The 21,832-nt window shown below is 44.1% G+C and overlaps 1 protein-coding gene across 1 annotated transcript in view; it reads left to right on the forward strand.

Moving 5' to 3' along the window:
• LOC109504216 (uncharacterized) overlaps window positions 1-21,832 on the forward strand; it is a gene marked incomplete at its 3' end in the record, with an annotated part of 514,465 nt that overhangs the window by 335,259 nt on the left and 157,374 nt on the right. The window contains exon 5 of the mRNA XM_019843207.2: window positions 6,895-7,101. Within this exon, the coding sequence (XP_019698766.2) occupies window positions 6,895-7,101 (207 nt within the window). The remainder of the gene's footprint in view (window positions 1-6,894; window positions 7,102-21,832) is intronic.

Genomic DNA, 21,832 nt, shown 5'->3' on the forward strand with positions numbered 1-21,832 from the left:
TTGACAATGTCACCTCGGAATTCAAAATGACGCGTGGAAAGCGTGAATTTTTAAGCCCTTTCTGTTTATGTCGTACTCTTATAAGCGAAAGTATACGCGCATATAGTGCACTCGCGTCGTTTCGAGAGTTTATAAAAAAGAAAGAACCGCTTTTTAGTTACGAAATTTATACATATCATTTTTACAAGCGATGTCTTTTTGAATGATTGAATTCCCGAAGCAGCGATGCGATAAATCTCCGTGACGTTTACATCGGGACGAATGTAAATGTTTTATATACGTACATAAATATATATATATATATATATATATGCATATATTTTTTTCGTGATGTATGACTAACGACAAATTGTCGCCCGATGAATTATACGTCCGCGGACTCGCGCAGCGTTCCACGCCGTGGTTTCAGTTAAGCGATTTTTCGCCACGACCGCGCAGATGCGCAATTGTGCGCGCATGCGACACTTGTCCGTAAAATGCATGTTCACAGCAGAGAAGAAATAATACTGATAAATATTATTTTTTATAAAATATATTTTCGACGCTTTTATTTCCGTGTCCTGTCGTCGTGGGTCGTCCAACGCTTGCAATCTCTCAGACCATCGCTTGCTGAGCGATTTCATCGTCATAATTATTCTCCTCTTCTCGTACGGACGGAATTGTAAAATTGTTGCATCCACGCGAGTCGACGGGCGAAACTTTTAACGAGCCGCGTATCAATGTGTCCATTTATTTCATATTGCACGTTAAACGCGTCCGCTTCTCGATTCGAGATAACGAGAAATTGGCTTTGAGCCCGCGAGCGCGTCTCGTTTACATGAATTTTTACGCGCTGAAATTTTCTCAGCCGCGCTACCGTATTTTATGCTGGCGCGGATCGTAAACGAGCGTGGCGACGGCACTCTCTGAAAACCGTAATTAGCCGGGCCGCGGTAAAGCAAACATTGACTGCTGATCGTTTCTCGTTGCGGACAAACTTGTCGGGAAATCCCGCGCCGACATGGCCATTTGTCGTTTGCGAGTAAACACGTCGTGCGCGAGCGACCTGACGACTGGCATGATAGACCTTATTTACATACATCATAAAGAAAGGGGCAAGAAAAGGTGAATATATGCTGGCCGTTTTTATACGTCGCCGCTGTGTAACAGAGATGAAATCGATTTGCGAGACGGCGACAGCAGTTGTCGACGACGAGCTCGAGAGCGATGTCTCTCTTTCTTTTTACGAGATACCCTGATCGAAATAAACGTAGTTTAAATGTACACCGATGACATCGTGAGCTACAATCTTGCCAGTGTTTGAACAGTTTGAAACCGTGTTCGGTAAACATACTGACATCTCTCTCGTTTAACCCTCGACGTATCATCAGGATCCATTGAAGCCAATTTCAATTTTTCAAATCTTTTTTCGCTACAGCCGTAACTGTTCGTAAAGATTCATGTTCCGCGGCCTTTGTCTCTCCTTTGAGCGAGAGGAAATGCATTTGTTCTTGTTAATGAAAGCTTTTATTCTACAGCGCAGAGAAAATCTTTAATAAATTATCCCTTAACTCTGTGAATTTTATTTGTCTTTTAAATTTTATATTAAATTAATCTCTCACACAATTCTTTGAATTTCTTCACTTTGCTAATCGTAAATTTTTAATTTTGATTATTCTTGCGGTTAATATCACGATTGTATGTACTAAGGTTAAATATTAGTCTCGACGAGATGTATAATTGACCGTAAAAAGCAAAAAGAGAGAATCAAAGCGAAAATCGCAATGTAACGTTTACTCATCCTATGATTCTTCCGATTAAATTTTCATGTCCTGTAACAAGTCTCATAGTTAACACCCAAATGGACTCGTTTTCCTATCTGCTCAACGACGGGGATTTTTGTAATGTATGCGGTGACTGCTCTCGAGCTATCTCACGCCGGAAGTTTATGATACACGGATGGCGGGAGGGAGGGACGGTCGACGCGCGAACAGACCGGAAGATATTTTTATTGAAAATTCGCGCGGGGCCGGGCCGGCCAAGTTGCGAATGGCCCGTCACATTTTCCACATTGCGGGAAAATAACCGTGTCCCGTGTCATATCCGGACCCGCGCCCTTTTGGTTTTGTTTACAGCGCAAATCCTCGACATCGGGATCGGGACAAATGGCGTTGCGCCGTCGACCGCCAAAAGTCACACCGGCCACTCTGCGGCGAGGCAGTTTCGACGTGGCCGCTGTAAACAATAGTCGACGGAAGCGACATCATCGGGCCGGATATAATTTCGTTCGAAACGCGTCCAGAGCGAGAGAGAGAGAGAGAGAGAGAGAGAGAGAGAGAGAGAGAGAGAGAGAGGGAGAGAGAGAGAGAGAGAGAGCCGGGGATGTGCACGCGTGCTCTATACTCTATATAGCCGTACTGCATTGGAAATACGGCCCCGCAGAGTTTGCCCGTAACAACCGGTTGTGAAAGCGAAGTCTGTAAAATCGAAAATCTCGTTCCGAGATGTATCCGACGGACTGGTCATGGAACGGAAGCGGAAAAAGACAAACCCGCCGCTGCTACTGTTACCGTTGCTGCGGTACAGCTGTAATTCGCGACGTTGTAGAGAGTTCGAGTTACGCTTTTAAAAAGATACACCGCGTAACACCGGCAGCGCGAGTTCTTTCCTAATATTGGATTTCTCGAAACTATCATTGACTTCCGACGAAAATCCAATCAAACGTCTCTCCCCCCTCTCTTCATTTTGGGTTATATATATATATATATATATATATTATACTTAATAGATATTATACGAATTGTGTGAAGTTTAATCAGATCTAACTGAAAAGAAAAGTCATGTTGCAAAAATCGCAATAGTTGTTAAGTTATTAATAATTGAAAATAACTACATCTATAGGTTTTTTTAATTGATAATTTGCATACTTATTTGCAAAATGGTAAAAGACTTTTTTTTTATTCAGAATGACCTAATTTACAATTATATGACGGTTATTGTGTCTAGCGATAGATATGAATATATTGAACTTTGAACCTTAAATCTTGACCCTGTCTTCTTGAACCATTCTGAACAAAAAAGTTCTTTACCATTTTGCAAATAAGTACGCAAATTTTCAAGTTATCAGTACTTGACTTATCTTCTCAGTTTTATTTGATTTAGACGAATTTTCAGCGACAAAACAGTTTAATACCATAAAAGTTTAAATAACGTTATATATCGCGAATTACATTACATTATTTTCTCAGATACGTCAACGTACAATCAAAATGAGGCAACTACATTCCAATGAGTTAAATTAGATTAAATTAGAACGAATATGCATTTGTTATCATAAAACACATATAATTATAACGCTTAAATAAATCTGGGAAAGTAGAGTAATATATTAATAGCGATACATAATGTTTGAATACTTGCGTTAAATTTATCTCGCAATTAGGCGTTAGTGGGGGCTTTTCGAAAGTTTATCCTATAATATTATATATATCATATACATAAATATATAAATATCTGCGTCATTAATAATAATAATACTCAGTAATATAATAATAATAATTAATAACTAATTATAACTAATAATTACAATAATTTATAACAAACGATATAGTAAATGCAGCCCGAACGGCTCAGCATCAGCTTTTAATTAAAATTAATGTGCATTGGCAAATCTTACACACTAAACGTAAACACTAATCTTGCAAGTGAGGACTTGAGCAAACGTGGAAATAACACAAAATGAAACAAAAACGTTCACCGAGATATCGCGTTGGAGTAAAGAATATCATCAAATGTTACTCGCTTTACTGCGCTTCACACGCAGTCTCGATTCCTCGCGGAAGTCCTTATTAAAGCGAACCGGGCGTGTTCATAAAAAGTTCGGGAATCTGCTTTAATCGTACGGTGGAAGCGCTCGCTCACTTGGACGTCTCTAAAGAAAACGCCTCTCTGCGGAACGTGCAAACAAGAAAAAGATGCCGTAACGAGAGGCGGTTCCCGGTGAGGAAGAAACTCGCGCAGGTCGGCGAGGATTCGCAGGAGCGGAAACGGTCGCCGCAGTCGCTTCCGCTCGGCGGCGGCGGCGGCGGCGGCAACGTCGGCAAGAAAATCGGGACGAGCTGTGAAAAACGCGGTCCTCTTCATCGCTTTCTCTCGATCGCATGGACGCGCGGACGACGTCGTTTGCTTCGCCGACACCGTTTCACCATGGCGAAAATGGAGCGGCACGGCCGCGGGGGTAGCAAGGCTCTCGAAGAAAGCCGTCTTCTTCTTCTTCTTCCTCTACTACCATTACTGCTACTAATACTTCAAGCGCTGAGCAGCTCCGAAGAAGAATGAGAGCGAAAGAGAAAGAGAGCGAGAGAGCATTGAACAGCGAGAGGCCGGCGTGAATTCGGCGATTTCTTTCGCCGGGGATCAACTCGTCCGCTGTATTAATGACCACGCGGCACGGATTATCCGTCGGGATTTCTCTCTCTCTCTCTCTCTCTCTCTCTCTCTCTCTCTCTCTTTCTTTCTCACGCACGCAGGTCCGTCTTCTTTGAACAGCGAGCTTCCCCGTAAAATTGATCGCGCGCCTCGTCGCAAGCCGGAGGGAAACGGCGGAGAAAGAGACGCGAGCAAAGGAAGACGGCGGTCCAACCGCGTCCCGAATGATAATTAAAGTCCATTCAGCGCGCGGCGTGTTATTTACTCTTCGGTGGATTTTCATACTTGAAAGAGGAACGATCACGCGCTCTTGTACATCGCGAGGTTGCCCCGCACCCTCGATGGGCGCCAGTGAGAAGATCGAGACGAAAAATGACGAGGGAAACTGTAACGTCCCTCAAGATTCGAAGGTGAGGGAGCGAGAGAGCGAAAGAATTTATTTAATTTCGCTACCGCCAAAGAAGGGGGGGGACAAAGAGAAAGAAAGAGAAACCGGAGTGCGCCAGTCGCTAATTATTTTTGCCGAGTAATACCGCCGTAATGGGTGTTCTCCCATCGGAGACGGGACGCTCGCCTCCGTGACAGCTTCGTTGGGAGGGAAAAAATAGCTTCCGTGTGTGTCGCGTTAGAACGAGACCGACGCGCGACGGTCTCGACGGCGACGATCGAAACTTGTCGATCGAAGAACGACCCTGTACAGTTGGCGTATGGTAGTTCCACGTATGTGCGAATCAACCTTTACTCCAGAACAAACGCCAGCGGGTGGCAGAGAGGAGGAAAACGCGATAAACAGAAACCACCGGCCGTAAAGCCCAACTGGCGGCGCGACCCCATCGGAGCGGAGATTTCATCCCCCGTCTCGCCCCCTCGAGGCGATTTCTTCGAGACCGAGCGGACTCCCGAGCGGCTCCCAAACTTCCCTTCCGCGGTGTGACGACGGAAAGCAGCGTTAACAATTAACAACGCAGCGGCGCGACGTGACGCTTTTCAGCGGAATACGCTATCAGCGCCGTCCGCGATTCCTCGCGGAAGAAAAGCCGCCATTGTCCGAAAATTGTTGTCTATTGTTAAAAGCCTCAGCCCCGCAACAACGCTTCGCAAAGTCGATTAAATAGCGGGGCCAGGCTCTAAGGAAATTCGGAGGGATTACTCGGGGCGAGCCATTTTTAATCGCGCGCAAGAAGCGTACTGAGTGCTATGATAAAATCGTTTAACATTTTCGTGGCCGAGGCTCCGCTTCCGAGCGGAAACGCGAGCGAGAACGAGAACGATCGGTCGATCGTTGACTCGAGTCAGCTTGGGATTTTATACTTTGGTACACTCACGCGGATGGCGATTCGCCCTCAGCTGGAACTACAGTCAAGTCTGATTATAATTCTCTGTTCTGTCTAGTGGAAGTAAAAGAGAAGAGAAATAGAATTATACGCGTAAAACTCGTATGAAACTGATTGATTGCAGATTGACGATTCGGATCATAAAAAAGTTTAGTGAAATATTTAACTTTTCGATTATTCCTTAATCCGTTGTTATCTTAATTGATCAAATTTCAATTTCCAATAGTCTAATACACTGAGAGAAAAAAGGTAGTTAATCTTACTAAAATTAGTCATTTCCGATTATATCTTGTTAACGGTCTAACAAAAAGTAACAATATACTGGAGGAAACAAATATCTGAAAAATAAAAAATATCCGATAGGTACTAATAACACATCACTCTCATATTCTCATTCGAAAATATATTGAAAAAAGAAAAAAAAAAGAAGATGTAATTAATTTTCTTCAAACCACAACTTTTCACGAAAACGGCTATTTATTTCTTTTAAGTGACTTAGATTCAAGTAAATATATTCACTAGTACCTATCGGATAAATATCTTTTTAATTTTTTAGATATTTTTCCTCAGTGTAGCAACAAGCATGTAAAAAAGTAGCATCGCTAACAACCGATGTGAACGATGTGAACAAAAAACGTCCAAGACGTATTTTCGCCAATTTTTGAGATATCGCAGAACGGCCAACGCCATTCGGTTTTTGAAGTTCCTGTACTTCTGGTTCCTTTGAGGTACAAACGATTTGAAGAGAGGTACAAACGGATTCAAACAATTCTCTTTCGAATGGCGTTGGCCGTTTACGGATATCTTATACTTGCTTGCTGGCTATTTTTCCTTTGAGATACAAACGAAACAAAAAGTGGTATAAACAGGTACAAAGAAAGTACAATTGAACCGTATTGCAAATTTTTTTTTTTTCAAATTGCTTGCCAGGTTCATATCGGTTCGCTAACGCTGTACGGTAACGCTATACAGCAATTTTTCTCTCAGTGTACCATCTTTTGGTAAATATTCTCCTAGTTAGTACAGAGCGGGCATCTTTTGAACTCGCTCCACTGGACCTAGTTCGGAACGAATCGCCGTCCGCGAGTATAAACATTGGTTTCTCGGTCAGCGACGAGAAATAAACGGAAGACACGCTTTTCTCTCATTTCAGAACCCTGCGAGAAGACCTACTGCGCCTGGGGCGCGACATGCATCGTGTCTGACGGCAAGGCTCAGTGCCAGTGTCCTGCGGACTGTCCCACGACTTCTGATCCCGTCTGCGGCTCGGACGACGTGACCTACACGAACTATTGTCACCTGCGGCAGGTCAGCTGCCAGAAGAGGAAAAACACCAGGGTGAAACATCAGGGCGCGTGCGGTGAGTGCTATCGCTTTCTATGCGCGACACGCGAGCCAGCGTGAGTCCGGTGAAACGTTATCGCCCGAGAGAGACGATAAGATCGCGCGAATACGAGGAATTCGTCGTCTGTATATTCTCGACAGACGGGAGCTCTCCGTCTTGGATTTCTCAAAGCTATCGCGTTTTCCTTGTTCATGCATTTTTTCCCCCTTAATCCGATCTTGATTGGACTCCGTCTCGGATCAACGCGACATCGTTCTTCGTTTAGCGCCATTTTCGGGATTTATTCGAGGCACGAGCATTCCGAAATCTCGAGAGTCGTGCGACCGATTCTCGTTGATTTCTCGAAATAAAAGCTGTCTTCCCCTTTTCACTCATCGTCGTGGAAATATAATCAACTTTGGTACCGCGATATTTTCTCGATATTTGTGTTATGCATTGCGAGTTATGTTTATTGTTTCATCGGTTTATTGCCATCTCTCTCTTTCTTTTTCTCTCGTTTCTTCTATCGTCATTTTTAACAAAAGTATCGTCTGCAAGTTTATTTTACAATTCGCATCGCCGTAACGATAATTTTCCACTAGATCTTCGCGAATGCCACGGTGCATTATTAAACATTCCCCACCATAAGAGGGACGAAATTGTCTCTCAGCGCGCTGAATTCGCTCCGACCATCGGAGCGGATTTCGCAAGATATAAACAATTTAGTTGTTTTAAATTCGATGTACGTCTCCGCAAAAATTTAAACTCTACGATTAGCCGCGTGCTCGCCTCGCTCTTTAGGAGACTACGAACATAAAAAACGACAAACGGAAGAGGAGAAAAACATCGTCGCCAGCGGAGCGTCTCTTCCCAGACGCGATGGAGAAGCTACGGAGAATCGACCGCGGGAATAACGGGAACAAATTAATATTGTCGATTTAACGTCACACAGAGGGATATCTCTCTCCTTCTCTTTCTCCTCTTTCGTGACACAGAGGAGAGGTCACTTATCGTGAGAGCCCCGTTACGTCGCGCATTATTCGTCCAGGGTTAAGCGATGACAAAGCCAAGCTAAAACTTTCAAGACTCGCCGGACTCCGCGGGGTCATGGCGCGAGTTGAAGCCCTTTAAACTTTAATTCGCCCAGCACGCTCGGCCGAGCACCTGCCGATCTTCGGCTTCGAACTTCCTCCCACCCTCCCACCGGACCGCGAAATATCTCAGAACTAAACGCGAAGTGGACGGCAAAAAATCGAGACCCTGGTATCTCCGCAGGAGAGGAGGACGAAGGGCGAGAAATGAGAAGGGTAGAGCGCCAACGTACGTATGTACTTACGTACGTTACGTACGTACATGAAAGCCGCAGGGAGACAGGGACTCGCAGCACGAAACGTACTTTATCACTCTCCGCTCTCTTTTTGCCCGTCTATCCCGCGGGATCCCCGGGCTGCCATGAATTAACCAGCATCCGATACGCGATTTTTGCTCCCGCCCCGCCGCCGCTGCCGTCGCCGCCGCTGCCGCCGCCGCCGCCGCCGCCGCCGCCGCCGCCGCCGCCGCCGCCGCGCCGATCCCGCTCGGCCAGTGCGCGCTGATTCTCAAAACGATCTTTTATTCAGGACGAAGCTGCACGCGCGCTCACTCGCCCTTGTTGTACGTCTCTCCGCTCCTGCTGCCCTGCCGACGCTCTCGGCTCTCTGTGTATGTTTCGCGGTGCTCCTTTGGAACACCGGCCGACCTGGAGAAACACTTCGGATCGCGAGCGGGCGGCGAGCGCGGGGGTGTTACGCAAATGGAATGCGTTAGCCCGGGGCGCGCGGCCCCCGGGGGCATCCGGCATGTTCCATGGAAATTACGGCGATAACGCGCGAGCGTCCCCGTCGATGCAAATTCTTCCAACGCTCCGCAATTGCGGGGCATTCGCGGCGGAGCGGATTTTGCGGCGCGGCAAGGGGCAGAGTTACGGCAGCGAGTGCGTAGGGAGAGAGGGAGGTCGCCCTTTGATCTCCGAACTCGTCGAACGACCGCGACCAGCGTTATGCCGTCACCGTCGCCGCCGCTTGCGATAAGTGCGATAACCGTCGGAGATTAGCATATCGATCGCGCTCGCGCCGACCTTTTCTATATAATTATCATACAATTTTCTCAAAGTATACAATTGTCCGAAGAAGGAATTATTGCTTGGAGTAACGTACAATATTAATATAGCCTTAATAAGGAAATATTTTTATTATTGCTTGAGTAAAAATATTCGTCCTTTTCATTCCAAGAAATTTAGACTGTAATTTCTTTATTTCTTTATAACTTTGTTAGTATACAACAAGAATTTTTTATTTTAAAAATATAGCAAATTTACAATAAAATATAGCATTCTTTACACATAAAAATCCTGCTACTGTTTTTATTAAAGTTTGCTGCATTTCAAAACGAAGATGTGTTAGCGCTTAATCATTCGAGTGTAGCCTCCCGAGCAAAAAATTGTTAGGGCCATCCTCATGAAGGCATAAGGCCCCGATAAGGCTGAAAGCAAGATACCCTAAAAAGAGATGCCTCATTATCAGGCCCCGAGATGAATCTTTTAGGGATACCTTAGATTTTACGAAATAAGGCTTTGACAAGGAAAACTGAAGAGTCTTAGAAGGATTTATTAGGGGTGTTTTAGATTTAATAAATAAGGCTTTGATAGGGAAAGCTGAGAAGGACCTTAAAAGGATTTTTTAGGGAAACCTTAGATTTTACGAAATAACGCTTTAATATGGAAAACTAATGTGGACCTTAAAAGGATTTTTTAAGAATGCTTTAGATATACAAAATCAAGTTTTGTTATAGAAAATTAATAAGATCTGAAACGTGAAATAAAATTGTCATAGTTTAATATTATTTTAGTAGGTACGCTCTATCTGGTTCTTTTGAAGATTTTTTAATTATACCGCGATTACAAACAAATTTTATTAGTTTTATTAGTTGTCATATTCATTAGTCTCTTCCAAGGATTTTTCTAATATTGCCTTCGTTTTGAAATGCAGCAAACTTTAATAAAAACAGTAGCAGGATTTTTATGTGTAAAGAATGCTATATTTTATTGTAAATTTGCTATATTTTTAAAATAAAAAATTCTTGTTGTACACTAACAAAGTTACAAAGAAATAAAGAAATTACAGTCTAAATTTCTTGGAATGAAAAGGACGAATATTTTTACTCAAGCAATAATAAAAATATTTCCTTATTAAGGCTCTATTAATATTGCTTTATAAGGCCCCGTTGATATTGCCTTATAAAGCTCTCATAATATTGTCTTATAAAAACTCGTTAAACAATTTGTTAGACCCATATTGTAGGGCTTTTGTCTCTCTATCTCTACCAGGAGCCGATTAATATTAGGGAAAAATAATCAGGCCTTTACCAGAGCCCTATTAATTTTTCTACTCGAGCTTTCGCCGCGCTCAAATGAGTAGATACTAATTAATTCGGCTGTATAAAGAAAACAGTTGCAACATTTCGGTAAAATTGTATCTCGGAATATCGTCTCAGCATTCGGATTTCGATATGACGAGGCTATCCAGGAAATTGTCCATTTTCAAAATTTCGATACCTCCTTTTGCCGATACGATGCGCGTCGACTGATTACTTTCATTTTTCCCCGACGCGGCCGCGGCGGTCACAATCCCTGGAATTTTGCGATTTTGATTAATGCGCCGCGGCGACAGTAGCGGGGCGGCGGCGGCAGCGGCGACGTGAGTTTCCCTTTGAAAATGTCATACAAAGGCCCCATTTTCCGCGTCATTGTCTTCGCGCCGGCCGGAGGGGCGAGCTTTGGTTGCTTCAAGTTTCTCGCGGGAGGAGGTGATTCAGCCGTTTCGTGAGTTCTACTTAACGTCCCTCCCACCCTTACACGGACGGCTCCAATTAATCGCACCGAAGACGTCGTATCCGAGAGACCGGACAATGAGGCGCAAGGTCATGAAAGCTCGAGTGCCCGTCCGACGTTAAAAGGACGTGCGAAGCTGCAAGGTCGTGAAACCTTCCATCCGACTGGCGCACAATGCGCGGCCCCATCTACGCGGAACGTCTCGAGATTCCACTTCGTTAGCTCCGGATCCTCCCTTGAAATATGCGAGCGCGTGCGCGCCGTGACATCGGATTGAAAGCGTTCGCGCGCGATCCATCTTGCGAAAATTTGTCGAAAAAGAGAAAGGAAGGAAGGAAGGAAGGAAGGAAGGAAGGAAGGAAGGAAGGAAGGAAGCAAGATCTAACGGGTCGTCGCACACGTCCCGGCCGCAGAAGAAACTGAGAAGAGCGCGCGGCGCGCCCGAGGATCCTCGAGAGTACAACCGATTCCGCGAACAATTCGCGGCCGACGATCGCAAACGCTCGCGTCGGTGACAAATGAAGAAAGAGGGAAGTAGACGTAATGACGGGACAAACAGCCGTGGAGATAGACGGAGATATTATTCAGAGACGAGGAGGAAATATCCCGTGAAGCAACTTCGTCGTCTGCTAGACGACTCTCGGCCGAGCGCACGTATTCCTCGCGTATTCTCTCTCCGTCGCTCTCTCCGCCGTCTTTCTCCGCTCCTTTCATGTTACTCTACTCCATGTTTACTTCCCTTCCTCCTCCTCCTCGCCCTTCTCTCGCTCGGTCTTTCTCTTCCGACCTCTCTCCTTCCATCTGATCTCCTCCGCTCCTATTTCACACGCGACATATATAGAACATTTCTTATTCGCGCCGCCACCCACCCTTCACGCCGGCAGTCATCCTGCAAGCAAGCCGGCACGTAAATTATTATGCGAACAAACAATGCGAAACGAGCGTTCCAACGTCCCATAAAACAGCGCGAATCCCCAGCGGTTTCGTGCGCGCGGCACGGCATCCCTCTCGAACAACTCTCCCGCGGCTCGCCGCCACCCTCGTCCTCGTGCCGCTCCTCCGCTTCCTCTTGTACTTCTTCCTCCATGTTCCTTTAGAATCCAGCGGGATGAGATATCCGCGAATTCCTTGGCTTAGAGCATTACCGCAGCTCCGGATCAATTCCCCGATAGCGACGCGTGTCGCGAAACATTTATCGCGCTGCCGAGTGGCGCCAGGTGTTCCTCGAGTAAATTCAGTTCTGGCATTACGCGAACGCTGGTGAAGAGCTTAAGCTCCTCGCCGAAAATTCTCATCAAACCAGTGGGGTGTACCAGCCACGCACGTGATTACGGGGTACAGCAGCGAGATCTCGAGAGATTTCAGGTCGAAAGTTCAGATTGACTGTCGGGTTAATTATCTTTTGACTCTCCTTTCTATTTAAAACGTCGATGAATTTTGTCCGGAGCAGACGCCGTCGCAGATAACCTCGTCTATAATGTCGTCTCGTGTAACGTGAAGTTTTAAACATTCATTCGACGATTTTAAAACTGCAACACTGACTTCTGCGCTGAAGCTGTCGCGTACGTTTTTCTCGCGATATTTAGAGAGAGAGAGAGGGGGAGAGGAAAAAATGGGACAATCTGTCCAGTCGTCCCGAGGCAGCAAAATATTCCGTATACTCGTCATTAATCAGTTCATCCGATCATGAACGCCCGAAGGAAACGCGCGCGCGCGCGCGACAAAGACGGGATGAGTCTTATAGATGAAGGAGCGCGCAGGCAGGATGAATGATAAGCGCCGTCTTAAGCGAGCTTCCAACCCCTCGTACTTTTGCCGACTGAAGGAACAGAAAGCTCCTCTCGCTCGCGCTCTCTCTCTCTCTCTCTCTCTCTCTCTCTCTCTCTCTCTCTCTCTCTCTCTCTCTCTCTCTCTCTCTCTCTCTCTCTCTCTCTCCCCCTATCTCTCCCTCGCAGAGCTTTATCTGCTTACTTCAGGCTTCGCGACGCGGCCATCCTCCTCTGTCCTCGCCGGTTGCTTAGTCTATATTCACGATAGCAGTCTATAATTTAGTCGTTGCAGGATCCGTTCGCGCCCGCCGACCTCCAAAGGGATCAAGGCAGCGCCCTATATAATTCAATCCGCGCGGAAACAGAGATAGTAGCGACTCGTCGTAAAATCGGTGAATAAATTACGCGTCCTCGATGCGCCGCTATCGTCCGTTATAATTTCAACAGCCTTTTTATACAACCGCAAAATCTGTTGACACACTTCGGGCGCGCGTCCTTCTCGTCCCAAGATCGCGGCCGCGAAAAGTCGTACTTTATACAGCGGTAAAAACTGAAAATAACTCGCCTGTGTGATGGAATAGCCCGTGAGGAGGAGAGAAGTGCGCGTTGCATGTATGGAAGGGTCTTTCGCAGCGAGAAGAACCGAAGTTAGTCGCTTAGAAATATCTTGTGAAACGATCCTGAGTAGAGCGATTCATCATCACCGCTCGCCTCACCTCGCCACGCCGCGCGCAGCCTCAGTTGCAAATATCCGACACATTTAAATTTGAAAATGTGCCACGTCCGCCTGAATAAAATTGCATCTCAAATTAACTCGTATCTCTCGCGTCCATAACCACGTCCATAAATTCAACGGACTCTTTTTTTCCATCTTCCTAAGCGGAACCGCGTAGTATTTTGTCAACTGGGTGGACCCATTATGTGGCGTCCAAAGAAATTGTAAGAATGCTGCTTCACAACGAGTTACCGGTGGGACGAACCAAATCTGCAGAGAATTAAAAGCCGGTGGGCACAAAATCAAATTGAACGACCGACAGAAACGTCGTATCCGAGACGAAGCCGAGACGAAATTTTGGTTTCACGTTAAACTCACAAATTCCGTCGAATTTGAAGGACCAATGGTCGATCTCGAGATATAAGAAATTGTCTCACCTTGACATTTGACAAAATGAGATCGGTCTATTAAAAAAATTCACCTTAAGATTGTATTTGATTACCTCAACATGCCACTTTTTCACATTAAATCCTTATTTTTAACTTCAACAAACAATATATCTATTTTTATTAATAACTTAATTTATCGCAGACAGAATGTATACGCTAAAAACAAATATTGAATAATTAATACGGATAAATAATGAGATTAATAAATAAAATAAATCTTGTCTCTTGATAATCTCTTCATTATGTCAATCTTTTATTGACGTAAGAAATGCGTGTGTACAAAATATACATCTATATACATAAAAAATTTTTTTAAATTATAACAAATTTTTATAATCTTAGATTATAAAAATATTATGATTAAATTTATCATATATTTGTTTAAAAATATTGTGCACGTATGATCTTTTTTACGTATAACCTTTTTTACTATATTATAATTAGTTCGATGTTTCGTCTTGTATGTGTGCGTTTCTTGTTATTAAAAATATCAATATTAATAAAATAAAAATAAAGAATATTATTTTAACCTAATTTCTACTACAATTTCTACTACTATTTTCTTGGTGTACATCTCGCAATGTATGATGTATCGCAACCTACATCTCGGTGTCCTCTAAATCGCCTGCGTCCTGGATTCCCTATCCAGCGTCTTGCTTCAGGCAGCTCCGTCATGGCACTCCAAATACTAGCACATGGCATTGACATTTGCCTAGAGACAATTCGATCGGAGGAACGCATATTAATTAACGCCACGCCGACGAGAGTCCGATTAGATACATATTTTAGGAGACCAGAAAATATCTTTTATAAACGTAAGAGAGATAACACTCGATGACGGAAAAGTACGCATCGCGTGGCAATAACAAAAACAATGGACAATGAACGTGAATTTACCTCTCAGCCGTCAACGTTCGCCCGACACTCAACGCCGAGCGATCACAGCAATCAAAACAGTTCGGATATTTATAGTGGTCAGATTTACCTTTATGTGACCCGAATTTTGTTATTACACTTTGAGGGTGATGGGCGATATATATACCGTACACATTACGTGTATCAGTACATTATTTTTTATTCTTCTCAGAAAATTAAAATATTCAGATGTTTTATTCAATTAAATATTTAAATAAGGTAAAATTTAAACATTTAAAATATTAAACAAAACATTTAAATATATTTAAAATATTGAAAATCATCGTCCATCGTAGCCCATCATCAAAATATATTTAATATTTAAACATTTTAAATTAGAAGATTAAAATATTTCATCGACCCTGGGAATACTTAATCGGACTTTTACTCAATACCGCACTATTTAACATTTTCAATAGAATCGTATCTACGCGAGTATTATGGTGGAGCAAACAGAATGTTGAATGTCAGAATGGGAAATTCAGGAAAATGCGATGCATTACATGCTTCTAGATATCTCAGATCGTTTATTATAAAGAAGGATTTCGTTTTTAGTGAGCTTCTGATGAACGTGGCGAGAATAAAGAAATATTCGAGTTAAAATTTAAACTGGAGTTCGTAGTTCATCATCATTCGGCAAATGATTGTAATTATTTTGTATTAGCAGATATTTCGTCGATGTCCATCACCTTCACATACGTCTTGAGTAACAATCAAAAGATTTCAGCCGTCAATCTTTGTTTACTAAAAAGCCATTAACGAAATAAGCTTCAAGAATGTCATAGTTTGTTTAACCTAAACTATATATTAAATAAACAGAATATATAAAGCAAAGTAGGTTGGATTAGGTTAATCTATTGGTTAGAATGCGAGGGAAGGCCGGAATCTCACATCAAACGGACTAACTTGATTATTTGTAAAGCTCAATTAGTAAACAAACTAATCTAATCCAGCCCGTCCTGCTTATAAGATACAGATTATGTTAAACTAACTTTTTAACATTTCTCGAACATTTTTTGCTAGTAACTTTTTAATTAACAAAGACCGACAGCTGAGGGATGTCCCTTGATGTAAATAATTACCCAAGTGATTATAACTTCGTGAATTCCCGATTATCCGTCAATCTATACTTATATTTATTACATTATTTTATACGAAAAACATGGATTCAAACAACCAAATAACATTCCATAATCACGAGTTTGTAATTTATTATGTTCTGAAGAAAAAATTCCTTCATAACTATGAATATCGACCTTGCATCTCATGTAAATTTCGCGAATGCTGAGTTTTACGTCTAACTTCTTCCTTCGCAAGTCAGATTTTATCAATACCAACAATCCCTTTCCATTTCTGTCTATTGTACGATATCGTAATTCAAACCTTTATTAATAAATGACATTATTGGACATGTTATTGGATAACATGTTGGACATGATATTTTTGTGTTTGTACAGTTTCCTTCATCAATTATTTTAAGAGCTTTAAATCCCATCGAGACTGTCAACGCCAAAAAGAGAGAGAGAGAAAAATTATCAGGATAAAACTGTATTGTTTCGTTTCTTAACTATTCATGTTTTAATGTTTATAAAGTTACTTAATATTCATTTATCTCATATCTATCTGCAGCTGAGTGAATTGTATAATTAAAATATTGTTGACTGAGAAATTAAGAAATAAAAATTGAATACAAATAAAATATTGGAATAATCGATTATCAAATAATTCTGGAAAAAGTTTTAATAAAATTCAACACACACATGTATACTAGAATAGAAGAAACGGCAACAAGCAGCCATTTGGAGCAGCGAAATATAACAATACAATATGTGCAATGACGCATCTAAAAATTAATTACAATTATTTTAAATTAAATTCTACATTGGTTCCTCAAGTTTAAACTTGCATGGTTAATATAGAATCAAAATTTCGCCTCAGAAATTCTCGCTCGCGCATGAACGCGCGTGCGATAACTATTCTTATTCCATTGAATTTATCGAAACATTTGTGTGGATTTACGAGTACGAGAAAATCGCTCAGTATATCGCAATTGCGCCAAACAATTAGGGAACGCCGAGCAGCAAATGATCCGGTTGAAAGAGGAAAAAACGAACGCGCCGTACGTCCATTTGTATTTCACGCGCCGTAATTGCGCGCGCGCGCACGCCCCTTAATCCCCCACGGTTGTGTAAAATGTGCGCGTCACGCCCCTCGCGACAGCAGTGATAAGATTAAGGCATATCACAAGAGCGTGAGAAACAATGAAAGCTCGTTCCCAGCCGCGGTACATCCGCCTGTTTCCCCCAATTATCGCGGATATAATGGACGTCTCGTCCATTCCTCCCCTCGCAATACGCGTATACGCGGCGCGGGGCGAAAATGGCGTGGAATTAAATTAATTTTATCGGCTTAAGCGGGACCCTTTCCGACCCGGACGCCACCGCCTAATCCCTGCTCTTCCGACTCGTGTCACGCCACCGGAAACACATCCCCGTCGCTCCGTTTTCTTAGCCTACGCCCGAGGCTTAGGGAGAGGCCTCGGACGGCTTGCTCGAAACACAACCGAGATTTCTCTCGCCGCGCTTCTCGCCGAATTCATCGAAATGGATATCGCGTCCGAAACGCCGGAGGCTAGGGGGAGGGGAGAGGGAGACGTTCAAAAAAGCAAAAATGTCCGCGGTACTGAGCGTGCCATTTCTCTCTTTCCTTCCTCTCTCCCCGCTCTCCTCTCTTCTTCTGCTGCGTCCTCGATTTGAGATTTGCCGAGCGGAGCCGGAGGGTCATCCGACGAAGACTCAATCCCCTCAACTCCTCCTTGTTAGCGCATTTAATTTTCCAATGTATCGATCTGTCGCGCGGGCGGAAAATTTATAGCGGACAATTTTCTCGCGCGGGGACTTTCTTCCGGAGGAGCGACGAGGAGCGTCTTAGGGAACCCTTCGCTGTCGCAAAGTTGCGAGCTAATTCGCTCGTGCTGAATAGAACTTCTTCAATTAATACACTCTCATTCCAATATACGTAATTACTTCCTATCGGGTTTCATAAAAGTTACCGTTCGCGCAGTTATTCAAATTAGATCTTAATCCCACCGCCGCCGCCCTAATTCTCAAACGGCCCTCGATATCGATGCTAGGAAGTAACCCGGGGGAGGCTGCGAGAGGGAACGTCATCGGTAATCGGCTAATTCTCTCTCTCTCTCTCTCCCTCTCCCTCTCTCTCTCTCTCTCTCTCTCTCTCTCTCTCTTTCCCTCTCTCTCTCTCTCTCGTTCCTTTCCATCTTTTTTCTCCCTGATCGCGAAGCCGTCGGGAGGCAACGAAATCCGCGTCGGTCGCTCAGGCGTAATTAAATTAATCATTACCCACCTCGTCGACGCACTTCATTACACCAGCGACCACCGAGGCAATCCCGACCTCGAGTTTGGTCGCAACTCCGTCCGATGATGATGAACGACCAATGTACTCGTCTACGGGGCCGCTCGCTGGCGCTCCGCCGACCGATCAAAGTCGAATGCGCAATTCCGCGCGTTTTTCGGCCGCGCCGCGCGACATGAGGATCGAGCGAGGGTGGCGCAAAAAGGGCGCTTTTTACAGCCTTTAAAATGAAGCCCTGTCCGCCGGACGCGCATTTGGGTCACCGGAGTGCAGTTTTTGCAATGGGCCGCCGTCTGTGCCGCCGGTGCTAAACGATTCTCGCGAGTGCCACGTGGGATAAACGTTTTGCGATAACCGCGTCGAAACGGAAACGAGAGAATTAACTCCGCTGCCCGAATCGATCATTATGTCGAATAAATCGTTTTTGATACGCATTCACAGAAAAAGAGAGAACGTCGGGTGAAATTTTTTTTGCAAGGGAAGGAATTACTGAGACGAGTCGTAACCCGCGAACGTGACAGCTTTAGATATAACTTAGATTTCGCGATCTAGGGCGACCGATATTCTCTGTCAGATTTCAGATTAAAGCACGAGCGAGCTCGTGATATCACATTATTGCATGTATCATCTTCTCACGTAATGGACGCGGCAAAGCACGGTCGATCGGTACAGTAAGAATCGCAAAACACATCATATGCTGAAAAATTTATTCTTTTCCGCCTATTACACCTGCATATCAAAAATTCCTCAAGATGTCCTCGAGTACGGATAATAAATTTTGAGCGGAACGTGCTCGAGCATGACTCGAAATTGGTCGTTTCGTCACTACGCGTGGTACCGATTGGATATTCCACTAACCTATCTTAAACACTTATTCTATGCGTTCTGGTTTGGGGCTGAAATAGAAATAATCTCGAAACTCGCGCTTTTTTTTAGCGAACAAACCGATGTATATTTATAAAGTCAAATAAAGTACTCCATTTTTATATCAAGTATTCAGTAGAATAAGAAAATAAAAAAACAGGAAACATTTTAACCGTTTTGGATATTTTTACGTATTTATTCTTTAAAAGTGCAAATATTCAAAAAGTGATGCATACATTTCGTCGAAATCTGCTGTAAAATAAAAACTGGAAACAATTTTCCAGGGAGAATTGAGGAGAGCAGTTTGTTTCTAGGTTTCCTATTTAGCTTCGCATTTGAAAACATTACACACATGTGTAGATTTTCAAGCCATCTGTAACTTTTTAGAGAGATAAGATACTGGGTTCAAGATCAGATCCCAAGAAATTCTCCGCGTAGTATCGACAAGTATCATTTCGGGCATTTTGACGGGATATATCTTTCTCTTCCATCTCCGTCTGTATTTACCGTATAGCGGTGACTTTCTCTTTCTCTCTTCTTCTCCCTCATACACATCCTCGCCCTCAAATCTATCCAGTATACCGATCGTGTATTTTTCGCTCTCCTTTAACGCATTCCGCCCCGTCGCGCGCAGCCGGCGCGATTTTCCTGCGATCTCCTAGGAGAAGAGAAGAACAACGAGCGAGAGAGAAAGAGAGAAGGCGAGAGAGGAGCGAAGCACACACAGCGCGCACGGATGAAATAAATAAATCCGCGCGCAGTTCCCGTCGTCGTTGACGCCGTTTCAGTTCCATCGTCGAGCAGCGGCCCGGGGGAGAGAGGGAGGGAGGGCTGTTGGCAGAGGGTGAGGGGGCTCAATGGTGGTTGGCGGTGCCTAATGTTTCCCGCTCGCAAACGTCACGTCGTCGCCTCGTGGACGAAAGTACTGCCGCCGCCGTGGAAGGCTAGCGCAGCGCGACTTCCTGATTCTTCGTATATATCTTCATTCCATGAAATGGCTCCTGCAACCTCCTGCGCCCCCGTGCCCCGGCCACGTCAATGGCAAACCCATTCGTGGTACCTAGGCTGTTCCGACCCTCTCGAGATACGCGTACGATTCGACAAACTGCCATTCGCGGCGAAACCGCGAGGGAACCGGTAATGATTCTCAAAGCAACTCACCGATTCTCGAGCGGCAAGATGGAGAAAAAGAAAGCGCGAGAGAGAGAGAGAGAGAGTGGGCGATATATTTACCGTAAACCGGGAACGACGACGAAAAACCAACAACCCGATAGCAGCGAACAGCCGAGGGTTGTTTCGCCGAGGATTCACGATAACGCGCGCCAATTGGAAGATCCCACGCGAATAAGAAGAGAGACGCGATGTATCGATAATGGAGGCGCGATTATTCGACGGGCCGCGCGTGCGTGCGCGAGTCTGCGCGTCGCACGCATGCGCCTGCGCGATATTACAAGTATCGCGGGCGCGATTGCGCTGGAAAACGCTGCACCATTTACAAGGCGGAATTTAATGCGCACGAAATTCAAACGAGTGCCGGCGCCGCGTAGACGGAGGCTGGTATCGCTTGTAATAAAGTATAATTGCTATTCCGATAGCCGAGCGGCCGCTGTTCAATTGATTTATTCATCAGAGAAAAATACGCCTGTATGTACATATGTACATACATACGCACGCACGCACGCACGGCATGTGCAGAAAAATTATAGTTGGCGTTAATGCCGGGAAAACACGGCCCGATACATTCGTACTCGACGAGCACTTAAGTTAATGAAACGTTGAAATCCCATCGGCGATAATTCAACGGCCCCGGCCGATCGTGCCGGCTAACCCCGAGCTGGCCGTAGGCGGAGTTATGTAATAATCGTCATTGTCTTTCCCGACGACTACGGCGATGATTGATTCCGATGATTATTGGAGTACAGCGGAATGCCGCGGAGTGAGATGGCGTTAACCTTTTCGCTATAGAGCATCGGTTATAGTCGACGGCTGCTCAGTGCGCTCACTTTTCTTTATCTTGCCAGTCGGATGATTTGTATGCCAAGATAAAAACTTTCATTCTTCGTCAACAGCGAGTTTTGTACATATTTACGTCGATATTATACGGACCGTTTCACTGATATTGCTTCATCAAGAGACGTGAAAGTTCTTTACGGGTAAGTGCTTTCGCTCTCGATCGGTGGGCGGTGTTGGGCGTTAATGGATCGATCAAAATAATCAGCGGATCGGTGATCAAGACTGATGAATCGCCGTATTTGCAATTATGAATAATCTAATTGATTGATGAAATTAATTATTAATCAGCGTAAAATTGATCGAATTAAGTGTAATATAATTGTGTAATCGCAATTTATCCGAATAGTGAGTGCAATTTTTTGGAAGCCTAAACTGCGCACGCGACAAAGCGCCTTCTGAAACTTTGAATCCATTGACTTTACGACGAGGCGTCCGTCCTTTTTCCCCCGTTCGTCGAAGTTCTATCTCTCGCAAACGGGACAAAATCAAGCACGAAATTGCGATAGGATATATCGCCGTGTTATTGACTGTCCCTGCTGACCGTTTTTAAACGAACTCTAATACAGTAATCGAATAATATATTAATTATTTCTATTAACGATTATTATCGTATCATCACCAACATTAATTATCGCAATCGCCGTAATTACTATGGATACATTCGTTTGTCTGACACGATTGTTACATCATCTGGCTCGTCACGGTCGATTAACCGATAGCGCAATTAAGACTGTAATTAATCCGAGAAAGTGTTTCTGATGTAATAACTTCGCCGACTCCGCTGTACGGTAATTAATTTGTT

This window comes from Harpegnathos saltator, unplaced genomic scaffold (genome assembly GCF_003227715.2).
Source record: "Harpegnathos saltator strain DR-91 unplaced genomic scaffold, Hsal_v8.6 scaffold210, whole genome shotgun sequence".
NCBI classification, from domain to species: Eukaryota; Metazoa; Arthropoda; class Insecta; order Hymenoptera; family Formicidae; genus Harpegnathos; species Harpegnathos saltator.